Raw genomic sequence first — 13,312 nt, 5'->3', positions numbered from 1 at the left:
TTTTGAAGTCTAGCCTTATAGTCAGAACTGCTGCTGCAGCTTACTTTTTACTCATTCAAAAGCTAAATAAAATATTCTAATGTTATCTGTTATCTGCCTGCTGACTTTGATTATTTGGATTGATCTTAAAAGGCCATTGTAAAGCTGCATTCTAAAATTAAGTGACCATCAAGCACAGGCCTCCTGGATGTCATCATAGAACAGATGCAGCCAGTGTGAGTTCTTTACGGCAGCTCAGATGCAAGTGTAGCATCTTACGTGTCTGGAGAAAAGGAAAGTGAAGTCCACGTAACGGGTTGTTTGTGAAAACCATGCTCTTGATGACCCATCCTCCTGTGTTCTACGAAGATAAATTGTTTAATATATTACACCAGGCAGTAAAATGATGTTTGTTTTCTGACAATGAAGGTGGACTCGGGGGTGGTGCACTTCACCCCTCTGACCCAGCCCAAGATAGAGCAGCCATTCAACCTGGTGGAGAAAGTCGTTCAGAATGTCTTTCAGTTCCGAAGGAAATACTGCCATCGAGGGCTTGGGTAAGAATGCCTTCTGTTCCTTTTCAATAGCACTCTTTACAAACTCCTCAGTCGCCTTCGAGGATTATGAACTTTGTTTTTATGATTGTTCTGCCTGCCTATAAATATTACTCTTAGTTCAGATCCTGCGATAAACAAAAACTTGATGGCCACTGAGAAGAAAGCAAAACGTTGATTTAACCTCTGATGCCACTGAGAGGTTTTGTTTGGTTTGATCATAAGTACAAACTAAAACTGACATCACACAGTTTACAGTGACCCTCTGCTGGGCAGGTCATGACCCCTCACTCAGGACTCAGACCACCTGAACGATTCTTACTCTCGACACTTCTGATAGTAAATGTGCGGTGTGTTTTCCAACACCAACAAATTCCCTAGTTCTCCGGGCAGCACTTGGGTGTCCTACAGTTTAATTCAAGTCTGATAACTCGCTACCTGGGGTTGGCTCAGCCCCTTCAGCTTATGGGCCCAGTGCTACAAGACTGTGCACACTTCAGACACCCATCATGGGTCCCAGGTTGCCACGTGTATTTCTGACTGACTGGCTATAAACTGGCAACTTCCATGATCCCGTCCATCTTCAGGTTCGATGATTTGCTAGAATGGCTCACAGAACTCTTTCACGTATCGATTTTAAAGGCTGTAACTGAGGAACTGCCAAGCGGGAGATGCACCGTGCTCCATGTGGGGGGCGGGGTGCACAGAGCTCCGTGTCCTCTCAAGAGTTCTCATCCTCCCAGTACCTCAGTGTGTTCACTGACCCCGAAGCTCTCTGAACCCCACCATTTGGGGGTTTTATGGAAGTTCCATTACCTAAGCAGGATTGATTAAATCATTGGTGATTGAGCTCAGTTTTCCAGCCCTTCTCCCCTCCAGAAGTGGAGCTGAGGGGGGCCATCCTTCAGTCACATGGTTGCTCCCTCTAGCGAGTGTTCCCCAGCCTTAAGCTTTCCAGGGGCCACCAAGAGTCACCTCATTAGCACACAGCTCAGTTGTGGTTGAAAGGGGGGCTTGTTATGAATAACAAAAGATGCTCCTATCACCTGTATCACTCAGGAAATTCCAAAGATTTTTAGAAGCTCTGTCTCGGGAACCTGGGACAAAGACCAAATATATATTTCCTGTCATCACGCTATCTAGTAGGTTTTTGAAATGCTTTCTTTTCATCAAGTTACTATATAGCTCTTGAAGATTTTTAGGACATACTTAGTACTAGGAAGCAAATATAACCTCTGAGTTAGCCAAAACGATGTCTTGAAGTATCCACGTGAGCATGTTTTATTTAACGGAGGGCCCCTGTGTTATGCCATGTGTGCTGTCTGCCTGGGCCCGTAGGCACCTCCAGAAACCCAGGCAGAGAAGGCAGTTTAGCGTCTGCATGCCTGATAAGCCCTTGAAGTCACCACAGTGATGTTTTATATCCAGTGACAGTCAGGAAAATGTGTAATTCATCCCAACTATAGTCTAAGAAGGCAGGAAAGTGTATGTGTATTTTTAAAAGATTTTCATCAAATATAGTCAACTTTTAACTGTTTAAATGGGTTCAGTTTTAGAGGCATGTATTTCTTATTCTCTAAGAATAGCTGCATTTCATTTCTTTCATTCTGGTTTTGTGATGGGTCCCTTTAGCACATGAGATTTCTTCAGGCACAGCTACACAGCTGTATCCTGAATCCACTGGAATCCACAAAGCGCACCCTTGAGGATTTGGAGGGCTGGCGGAAACCTCACCCTGCCGTTTGTTGACTGTAGCTAGGCCAGTGTTCATACTTCCCAGAGAGGTACTGCTTATCTAGTTAGTGACAGGGATGCCACTGCCTATCTTGGTGCTAATTAGAATGAAGGCACCCCTCTGGTACCTGCACTCCCCCACCCCCACACTCACCCTACACCCTGCCAGGATGCACTACTTGGCAACTGGAACACAAGCTGGATTTCACACAGGGTGTGACCCATAGAGTTGTACGTGATAGCCCTAACTCATAGAGGGAAAAAATTACAGAAAGTACATCCTACTTGTAGAAACTCTAGAATTGGCCTGAGCCCAGAGTGTTTCTAAGACAATCCCCAGCTAAGTGATGGGCCCCATTTACTTCACATCCACAGTCCCCTGTGCTGATATGGGCCAAATGCTGTGACCCACTTTGACCTTTTGGTGTCCATCGGTCCCACCACACCACAAATCAGTCCCAGGTCATAGTTAGAACTCATGATCGGACCCCTGCTTGCCATGAAACGGAACTCAGAGATCTCAGTCCACTCACCCTGAGAATGCAGGGACACACAGTTCCTGGTTGAGAGGACCATCAGCCTGTAAGACAGAGTCAGTCGCCTCCTGCCATGACGTCTTCCAAGCTGTTTGAGATGAGCTCTGTAGAGCCTCTGAGACTTGAGAGAAGAAAATAAAACCCAGGTGTAGCTTTGCAATATTTCAGTCACTTTCACTATTCATTTTTAAAACAATTATCTGATTTAGTTAGATGACAATTAAAATTTATACTTTGAATTTTAAAGATGCTTCAAATATCTTAAAGAGGAAACTATTTCTATTTTCACATGAACTGTTTTCTGACTTTTCAAAGAAAGGTCATTCTTTTGGGACGAAGATTTCCAAAGGCTGGTAAGTTCAAGTTCTAGGAATCAGAACTGCGCTAGAAATAATATGCAATTTTTATATTAAAATGTGAGGCACATCAAACATATTTAAGAATGCAACGAAGCATGTGATAAATTTACCTTAAAATTTACACCTTTTGGGTTAGCTTTTAGAAGCTCTTTTCTCACGTGGACATACCTTGCAGGTCAGATTAGCTCTGCCTTCAGTGGTTGTGCATACCTGTTGCCTGGTGGTATAAGCAAAGTCCTCCTCCCCTGGCTTGGGGTCCCGCAGGACTCTACAGAGGCACCTTTCCCACTCCCTAACGTTGTCAGTTGTCAGAACCATTCTGGTTTCAAATGAGGGTAGAAGGAAAGCATCATGATTTGCAGAATTTAAGGAAAAATTGATTTTTTTCTCTTTCAGAATGTTATTCCCTGAAGCTCAGCGGTTAGAAAGCACAGGGAAACTGTTACAGTTGGCAGACGTGGACCCTACTCTTCGACCCATCCAGCTCTCTGTGTCACATTTTAAGAGCCTCTGTGATGTATACCGAAAAATGTGTGATGAAGACCCACACCTCTTTGCTTACAATTTCAGAGAAGAACTCAAGCAAAAATCAGGAAAAGGGGGATGACAAGGAGAGTTACAGACTGTAGCTGCTACTTCAGGGGCTGGCAGCCTCCTGAATGCTGATTTTTACAATGTTGAACTTCTCATATGTGTGCTCACCACATGTGATTATTCCCCTTTTACAGCTTGGTAAAGAGAATAAATATCATCAAATAAGATACAGTTACAAGCTTTCTTTTAATATATATACTGCATAGATATGACAATGTGTAGTATAAACAGCATCTATTACAACCTTACAAAAATGAAATATCTGCACATTGTACCCCTAACCCACATTAGAATAATTTAAATATGCTTTAAATAAAGCAAAAGCTAATAGCTCAAAGAAAATGCCCAGAGGATTGGAAAAAAGACCTTTTAAAAGCTATTAATCACAACTTCCCCACCTTTTTCCACATAAATTAATTAGAATGCAGTTTTATTTTAAGGATTCTTAGTCATTTTGATACCTGCTCAAAAGGGATATAAACTAAGTAATTTACAAATCCTGACCAGTTTAATCTAGTTTTCTGATCCACAATAAATTAAAATAACTTAAATCTTTACAACTATTTGTGGGAAAATGTATACTGCACAAAACCCAAGAATGAATAGTTTTTCTGCAATTTCCATTTTACCACCAGTTTACAAGTGAATCCAGCAACTTCACCCACATCTGGGTTGAGCTGTCCTATGCCTTCCCATGGCTCTCTGCTTCGTAAAAACACTCCTCGTTCACAACTGACGTCAAGCTCTGGACGCTGAATTCTCGCCCGAGAACAGAGCTGAGGTCAAGGTTGGCATTTCCTGATGGACTGTCCAGGGACTGGTGACGCGTCTGCGCCTTCAGCAGAGTTCCCCGGTCCCTCTTGGTGCTGTTGGCCTTTCGTTTGATGGCGCAGAAGTGCCCGCGGACCAGCTTGGGCTGCCCGTCCTTGCCCGGCGGCTGTTCAGCCGGCTGAGCATCCGGGTCCTCGGAGATCCTCAGTCTCTGGAACTGAATCTCGATGTCTTTGGTGGGGCTGCCCTGCTTCCGAGTCTGGTGGTAGTCGTCCTCGTCATCGCTCAAAATGTCGCTCTCTTTGATGAGACTGTCGGAGAAGTCGGCCAGGCCTGCGTCGCGGTGTTTCTGGGCGTTCTGCCTGCTCCCGGCCGGGGGGCAGCCACTGCTCTGGGTGCCACTGCTCAGGCTGCCCTCGTCCGAGTCCAGCGAGCTGCCCTTGCCTGGCTCCCCAGGCCACTCACTGCTGGAGGAATTCTTAAGGACTTTTAAGGACCTGGATGAAGCTGCAATGAGAAAAGCACATTTTCCCTTATGATAGAGGAACCGATTCTATAATATGTAATTTTTGCCTGGTAGGCTATCAGATTTAACATCTTAATTAAAATTTTTTCACCTCATTTCAATTGCCGACTATCCTGGGACTTAGGTAAAAAAAAAAAAATGTACATACTGCAAATATGGACATTTTTTATTTATGTTTATTTGAAATGTTAAGTTGGGGAATTTGGCATTTTTAGATAACCAATTACCAGAGCTTAATTACTGACATAGGACAATAAGCTATAAACTATCATAAGAGCTAGGATTCTTATTTTGCTAAGGAATAAATTTAAAAGTTGCTAATATAGGGCTTCCTAGGTGGCACAGTGGTTGAGAATCCACCTGCCAATGCAGGGGACACGGGTTCGAGCCCTGTGCCGGGAAGATTCCACATGCTGCGGAGCAACTAAGCCCTTGCACCACAACGATTGAGCCTGCGCTTTAGAGCCCGTGAGCCACAACTATTGAGCCCATGTGCTGCAACTACTGAAGCCCACGCGCCTAGAGCCCGTGCTCCGCAACAAGAGAAGCCACGGCAATGAGGAACCCGTGCCCCACAATGAAGAGTAGCCCCCGTTCACCGCAACTAAAAAGAAAGCCCGCACACAGCAAAAAAGACCCAACACAGCCAATAAAATAAATAAATAAATTTTTTAAAAAAAAGTTGCTAATAAAATCTAGGTTCCTTTCTTTCATTAAAGTACTTTGGAGTTTGAGAACTAAGATTATACCATATTTCTCTGCCCACCTTCTCACCTGTTTATTTCCCTTGTTGCTCAGTCAAAAGTAGAAAAATGCTTTTTGTCTCTCATGAGAACTGTTTCTGCTAGAATTTCTAGCCAACTTTGAGATTTAATATGAATATTGAAGTGTGTGTGTGTAATTCCTTTCTCTTGGGTTGAAGGGAAAAGAGGGAGCTCAGCTGTGTTTCTGCAGACAGCAGCGTATTTTTGATGCCTGTAGCTTATTCTGCCAGTGGAGCTAAAAACAAAATATATGGGAAATTTGAGGAGGTCAAAATGACCAAAAAGAGATGCATTTTGTAAGGCTAAAAACTAGATCGATGATATTAAGAAAACAGTTAACAGAGAAAGAAGGTTCTAAAAACTTAAGCTGAAATTTTAAAAAGAGGCAGAAAGTCTAAGAATGGCATGATTTGGAATATTTACCTGTGGACTTACTAAGAATGAGTATATTAGGTTTCTTGACTTTAATTCACTAAGTATTGACCTCCTAGAGGTCTTGCATGTTCTGAGCACTGGGAATGAGGCAGTGAGCAGAACTAAGTCCCTTGACTCCTGTATGTCTCAATGGAAAAAAGACAGAAGACAGTAAGTGTAGACTGTGTCAACAGGTGGAAGATGAGGGATTTGGGGTTAGGGGTGGTTATGTTTTATAAAAGGAGGTCTGGGAGAGAGAGGCATGTTTAGGTTTCGTAAAAGCAACTAAAATTGCCACTACCTTCTCACGTCACCCTAAGTATTGAGTGTCTGGTTTAGAATTTACAAAGCTACTGCTAATAATTTACAAAGTGATGACTTGCTGTTCTATTCTGAGAGCATATATCCTTGCAGAGAAGCTCGTCATGTTTTCCTGAATAAACCCAAGGCTAGCAGAGTTCTCACCTAATTTGGCTGAGACAGGAATGCGATTCTTAAGGGGTACCAGGCGATCCTTACATGTTTTCTCCAGAGGTAACTCACACTTTATGTGACGCCTGAAGTTTTCCCTCAGGATAGATCGAATTACCTTGACGATGTTGGTTTTGCTTTCGTTGTCACTGGTGGGGAGAGAGGAAATATCAGTACTGTCTGCTGTCTCACCCTGCTTCCATTCCGTGTCCCCTGGTCCTCCAGTGGCATATGACTGCTCTCAGGACAGACTGACAGCAAGTCACCCAGGCTCTGTGTGCTTCAGTCTCCTGTCATTTACACAAGGAGTGAGAGTTGATAGTTCTTCAACTTCCTTCAGGCACTAAGATTTGGATGTATATTTAATCAATGTCTTATTCTACTAGAGCCTCGGTTGCCAGTTTGGAGGGTGGGTGTGATCCTGAAGTCATCAAAATTCAGGAGGGCGCTAAAAATACACCCATTTTTAAGAGAACATAATGCTATCTTATTCCCATTGGCTTTCATTTTTGGAAGTCAGTAATACCTGCAGCACAACTGAAAGATGGTTTCTGGCCGTCCTTCTATTTCTGACTTTGTGTGGATCAGCTCCCATAAGGAATTATTTTCCGTCCCTGTGTAAAAAGAAACAAGGGGTTGCAACTCTGCCAACGATGCTGTGCTAAAGGACACTCGCAAAGCTTAAAACCCATGATTTAGTTACTTTTTGAAGAGTTAAATATTCCCAATCCTGACTCAGCATTTTCTCCAGTGGCTCATTCTTTGTGCGACTTTCACAAATAGTTATGAAAAGTTAAATATGTTTTAGTTACTTTGTATATTTCCTGGTGACATTTCCCATCCATTTTAGTGCTTTCACCCTACCCCGTGATTCCATCTCTCTGGGAAAGAGGTTAAATGGATCCCATTTTTCAACCCCATTCTTTGGAAGGAACAGTAGGATGTGCTCAGGCGCTTGTGGTAAATGAGGCCAGCCCCAAATTCAGTCATGGTCCAGGAAATGGGAGCGCTTCTGACAAAAACTGAACAGGGACCCAGAACATCACTGTGGGCCTCAGCCTGTTGGTCCTTTCCTTCACCAAAACAGGGTTATTCTAGAAGGATTTTTGAACATTTTCCATGGTGGGAGATTTTTGTCTTTATTTACATCACCTGTAATACTGCTTTCTTAAGGAATTTTATGGTGTATCAAAATTTGTAAACATTTAAATTTGTGGACCTTTTTTCCTTTCACAAACTTTACAGATAGATATTATCCCTAAGATTATTAGGATAATTAGAAATATTAGCTATTAGGATATTAGAAAAATGCTGAAAACCATCAACAGTGAAAATAAGGAAACAAGAAGAGGTATTTGGCAAAGAAAAGCCATCCACTAGCATTGACTTTCTCCAAAATCTGTAAAGAAAGAACACAACAATCTCTCGACCTCATTTTCCTTGCCTATAAAATAAAATACCAAAAATTATTCCCAGGTTCTTTCCTACTTTTTCATTCCACAGTTTAAAAATTCCCTTAACATGTTTTTTCCTGGCATTTGTACAACACACAACAATTACCTGCTGTATTCCCCAGTCTGACCTGAAGCGCGGATATGGGAATCAACCAGCGAAACTTAAACGGGTCCAGGTCAGCAGAGCTGTGAGCAGGTCGGGAATTCGAGGGCTGTAAAGTGAAAGCCACCAAGAACCATGTTAGAGCCAGCTCGCTCCCGCGGGGCGCGTGCACGGCAGAAGCTGTGAGCTCTCCCTGGTGCAGACCTGCCGCTGTGTGGGCTCCGGGTGCAGCAGGGAATCAGGTCGGGTGTGCTCCCAGCTCTCAGGGAGCTCACTGGCCGAGAACAGGGCAGTGTCATGGTTTGGGGAGCAGAACGTTCTAGGTTTTTAAGCAAGAATGACAAGCAAGGCTTCCATGACCTCATGTTATCCCTAAAAAGAAACCAAAATTACATTGACTCTTACGTGTATGGAGCAAACATGGGCCATTTTTAGGGACAGAAAAGCTGGTTTTCTATGTAGGTCCCAGCATGGGTGTTTGTCTACATCTTCTTTTAAAACAGACGTCTTTGGTGGGGAGGATATGAAATACCTTGAGTATCTGATTCGTTAGTTACTGCAGGAATAAGTCACCTCGGTCAGCGAGGCCTTGGTCCTTAGCAGGCTTCCCAGTTCAACAAAAGGAAAATACAGTCATGAAAAGGTAGCTTTAATTAAAATTAATTCATGTCTTACCAATTTCTTTTTCAATTTGCAGTTTTCTTTATAAACCAATATGACAGCTCTCTTAAAAACTAAAGAAAGGAAAAGAAAGAAAAGTCTTTCATTATTTGATACAAACTCTCCCAAGGTTGAACTACAACTGAATATTTTAATAGAACAAAGCTCTTCAAGATCCCACGATGCTGACACGAGTGAATAAATGGTACTTCCTCCTGTTCATATCTGAATTATGCACAAGTACCTGCTAATTTAAAAGCTATTATCTAAAGGAGATCCTGGCATTTTGTTTTTTTGAATTCCTGTTTTGTTTTATTGAAAGCTGAGGACATGGCGTTCGTCTCAGTGAGAATACACGGTCTATACCCGCACTCCTGGATGTCGGGGAGCACTGACATTTTGAAGTGCAGCACAATACTAAGATAGCAGGTTTCCAAATAGCCTCGGGAGCTCTGTTCCTGCAACACGTGGTGCGATCCACTGAGCCAAGCAGCCCAAGGGAGAAGAACATGCAGGCCGAGCGTTCTAAAGAGCTGGAAGCTGGCCGTGTTAAGTCAAAGCCATGAGAGCATGATTCTAAGTCCTTCTGGAAAGCAGGAATTAGCCAGGCTTAGTAGGTTCTTCATTCTTCCCATCCTCTTTCAAGTTTACATTCTTTTGAATGGAATACTAACCAAATACTGTGAGCTCAAGGTCCTTTCTGGCTTTTCCTAGAGACAGAAATGGATTCAACCAGGACACTGTTGAGTGCATCAGAAGTTCCCCCATTGAAAGTTCTGTGACCTAAATGGCAAAAACAGGAGATCAAGAAGATGTGGAAACTCCGGGGGGAGGCTGTCTCGTGTGAGAGAAGGGTCGCACACACGTGGTCATTGCTAAAATGCAAGTATGTTCACTTCGATTTTTATGGTTCCTATAAACATGGGGCCTTAAGTAGTGGTGGTTTTGAAAATACGAGCTAAGCATCAAACTGAGAAACAACATAAATGTGAAGGCATTTGGTTCTGATGAACACATTATACATGGGTGAGACATGCCTCCTGACCTGGGAGATGGCACTCCTTGCACCTCAGTGTCAAGGTTCATCCCAAGTGCCTTTTGTTAACATTTCGCCCAGGACCTAGTACACGCACCACCTCTAATCTTGAAACTACACTAGGCCTGTTAATAAAAGAGGTACCAACATTGAAACTGACTGTAATAAAAAACACTACTCTCCAGCTGTTTTCTGTTCTTGCATTTTTCTACTTAAATTATATTGCTTCTTATATGTAGACTTTTTAAAGCTCAAGATTCTAAATTTAGGAATCCAGCCAGAGAAGAAAAATAGAGAAACTGTCAGATTCCACTTAAACTACTTTTATAAGTAAGGAGGTAGCCACCAATATCTGAGGTTAGAAAAGAAAAAAAATAAATAAATAAAAAGGAAAAGCCCTCAAATCTTTCCACATGCTGAGTCCCACTGCCTTTCTCCATCCTACCTCCACCAGCCCCAGCTCTCCACATATGTTCTAGCCTCTGGGATCTATCTTAACCTCATGCCCCCCAGGGGAAAGGAGGAAGAGGTAGGGATACGCGCTCAGTGATATTTCTTCTTTTTTTTGTACAATGTTAACAGGACATACAATTACATCTTTAAACCAATGTAATCAATTTCCTGTTACACTTATACCTAAATTGTGTGGCTTATTATAAGCATTAAGATCGAGAAGAAAATTTTAGGCCTTTTCTCCCGCAGGAAAGCCCTAACAAGGTGGCCTGGTCTGGAGCTCACCTCCAGACCCAGTGCTCACAGGCATTCAGCCTCTCAGAATCCAGAAGTCCTACTGACCTCCTTCTCTGTTCCGCTCTGCTCTGCTACCAGCTGGTCAAACACCGTCCCATAATCCTCATATATCTTCTGCATCTCATTGATGTGGGTTGCCACTTTTTCCATTGCCTTTAGTGCTTCTGCAAAATATACAATCATATTTATTTAATAATTTTGGTTTGTTTGAAATCCTACCCAAGAGCAATAATGAAAAAGCTCAAGATTCAAGCCAGAATTCAAGACCAGATGTTACTGAGAGCAGCAGCATCGAGGTATGGGTCAAATAGCCCCTGGTAATCTAGTTACTATAATGAAGAACAGTAGAGTTATCTTTCACCTCAGACTCGCTTTGAAATGAGGCAGAGTATAAGTAAAAAGTATCACTAATAATAACAGCTAGCATTTATTGAGCACTATTTGGCATGTTCTATTAGGTGATTTATGTGAAGCATCTCATTTAATCCCCACAAGAATGATGACTGTAGGACCTGTTATCAATCCCATTTTATAGATGAGAAAACTCAGGGGCAGAAGGGTTCAGCGTTTTGTCAGACTTCCAAAGACAGACATAAGGAGCGGAGCCAGAATTCATACCCGACGCCGACTGGCCACAGGATACCTGCCCTTGAACTTTGCCTCTCCTCTTGGACCACTTACCAGGATAAGGATCGACAACAATTTAACAAGAACTTACAGATGCTTCTGTAAATGCCCAACTGCCAAAGCAATTGTTTGCATCTATGCATGCGCATGGGAGGGACAAAACGATTTCATCAAAGGCAAAAAGCAAAATTTCAAGTTACCTCTAAATTCACTAGCTTTCATACTTTGTTCTTCTGATTCGGTATTTTAACTCAGTTTGGAGGGCCTTTTGGAAGGCAATTTTTTAACAGACCCCTTTTAAAGATCATCTCAATGCAAAGTGAACTATTCACACAGTATTTGAATGCTAATCATAATTTATATCATTTATGTATTGATATAAGCTTTAACTTTCATGCAAAAAAAAATGTATCCTTATTACTTATGATACAAAAGTATGCTTGTCACAGAAAAACAGCTAGTTTCATTTATACCATTCTTGGTGTTTGCTATTCAGTAATACTCATATTTATCAATACGTTTGTTTCCCTCTCCATGTGCTTTATTACATGTAGAGTAACTGACCTCCTAGTTTTGACACGTGGAGAACAAATCGCTCTTTCTCTCCAGATCCAAACAGCATCTCTTTAAGGGATACTCTACTCACTATCAAAGTGAGGGGCTTTGTGTATCTGACAAATTTGTATCTTAGGCCAATAATTTCTGAGGTTACAAAAGAAGGCACCTCCGCGTCAGCTGTAAATCGTCACCTGTCCTGGGGGTTTGGTTTCGGCCTCAGGCTCTGCTCAGAGCTCTCCACCAGGTGGAGCCTCACGCAACAGATGTGATCAGCAGCTCCTGGGCAGCCAACAACCCAGAACCTGACAAAGTTGTAGGAAAACAGGCTCGGTTTTTGGTCCTGTCAGCACTGTTTGTGAACCACGTGACCTGAAGTAACTTATTTCAACTCACTGAGCTTCAATTACCTTCTTTGAAAAATGAAAATGGAATCATCCCTCCAGAGGCTATTCCAGTGAGATCATTTTTGCCAAACTCTCTTGCCCATCTGTAGGGAGGGCCACACTGTCAATATCGAGTTATTGTCACATACTGAAATATCTCAGGGTAGCACTCACAGTACTGAGAAATGTTCCAGAACGTGAAACGCAGCAGGGGAAGAGGGGAGCTCGCAGGCCTGGGGTGGGGTCGGGGGCAGCCGTCACATCACCAGCCGGGCCCCCTCACTCCTCACCTGTCAGGTGATAGTGCTCTTCGCTTTCGTGGTCCGTCAGGGACACGAGCTCCTTGAGCAGCAGCGGGTATTTGAGCACCCTCTGAACCGGCTTGATGAGGTAAGACTCCAGCGTGGAAGAGTGCTGCTTGGTCGGGTTCCGGGCGTCCAGAAAAGCCTTGAAGGCTTTGTCGGTTTTAGCTACAAGCGGGTGGATTAAAAGACCCTTAGGAGAGCACAGCAGGATGAATTAAATTCTACTTCATTAAGGTTGTAATGGAATTACAGATGACCCACTTCTACCGTCCTCCTAATGACATCCTTCAAGAAAAATCCAAATCCTCCAGGGGGTCAAGCACCTGCTGTCAATGCAGATTCAGCCTCACCGCTCTATGATGAATCCCACAAGCAAAGGGAGCTTATGAGGCTTGCGGAAGAGTCCCAACCACACACGAAAGAGGAACCTTGAGTCCCAACGCAGGAGTGTCTGACTTCAAAGGCACGTTTACACGCAGACCCATGAGAGACTGATACAGTGGCCGAAAAAGTGAGTCTCAAACCAGTCATAAAGCCACAAAACAGTGTTATCCAAACCCTACACCATACCCCCCAAAAGATTCATAGAGTAAAACAAACCACTATTTTTTTCCACTGACCTAGCACAAATTGTTACTTATTCTATACACTGAAGGGCTATTTGTAAAGCAAGATTTTTTTTCCCTTTGAAAATAAGTTGACAGGCACACAGCATCCTTCATCTCCACAGCTCC

At 42.9% G+C, this 13,312-nt stretch overlaps 2 protein-coding genes across 2 annotated transcripts in view; one reads left to right on the top strand and one right to left on the bottom strand.

Moving 5' to 3' along the window:
• TFB1M (transcription factor B1, mitochondrial) overlaps positions 1 to 3,923 on the top strand; it is a 63,960-nt gene extending 60,037 nt beyond the window's left edge. The window contains 3 exon segments of the mRNA XM_057739338.1: positions 409 to 536; positions 3,559 to 3,744; positions 3,746 to 3,923. Coding sequence (XP_057595321.1) covers positions 409 to 536; positions 3,559 to 3,744; positions 3,746 to 3,791 — 360 coding nt within the window. The 3' untranslated portion in view covers positions 3,792 to 3,923.
• The window catches only part of TIAM2 (TIAM Rac1 associated GEF 2), a 215,426-nt gene continuing 206,037 nt past the window's right edge, over positions 3,924 to 13,312 (bottom strand). Inside the window, exons 22-29 of the mRNA XM_057739331.1 lie at positions 12,564 to 12,743; positions 10,751 to 10,869; positions 9,594 to 9,702; positions 8,935 to 8,993; positions 8,263 to 8,368; positions 7,229 to 7,316; positions 6,697 to 6,851; positions 3,924 to 5,034 (exon numbers count right to left, since the gene is read on the bottom strand). Coding sequence (XP_057595314.1) covers positions 4,439 to 5,034; positions 6,697 to 6,851; positions 7,229 to 7,316; positions 8,263 to 8,368; positions 8,935 to 8,993; positions 9,594 to 9,702; positions 10,751 to 10,869; positions 12,564 to 12,743 — 1,412 coding nt within the window. The 3' untranslated portion in view covers positions 3,924 to 4,438. The remainder of the gene's footprint in view (positions 5,035 to 6,696; positions 6,852 to 7,228; positions 7,317 to 8,262; positions 8,369 to 8,934; positions 8,994 to 9,593; positions 9,703 to 10,750; positions 10,870 to 12,563; positions 12,744 to 13,312) is intronic.

The sequence above is a fragment of the Hippopotamus amphibius genome, chromosome 6 (assembly GCF_030028045.1).
Source record: "Hippopotamus amphibius kiboko isolate mHipAmp2 chromosome 6, mHipAmp2.hap2, whole genome shotgun sequence".
Lineage (NCBI taxonomy): Eukaryota > Metazoa > Chordata > Mammalia > Artiodactyla > Hippopotamidae > Hippopotamus > Hippopotamus amphibius.
The sequence above is the reverse complement of the archived record's forward strand: the minus strand, read 5'-3'. Positions and strand labels throughout refer to the sequence as shown.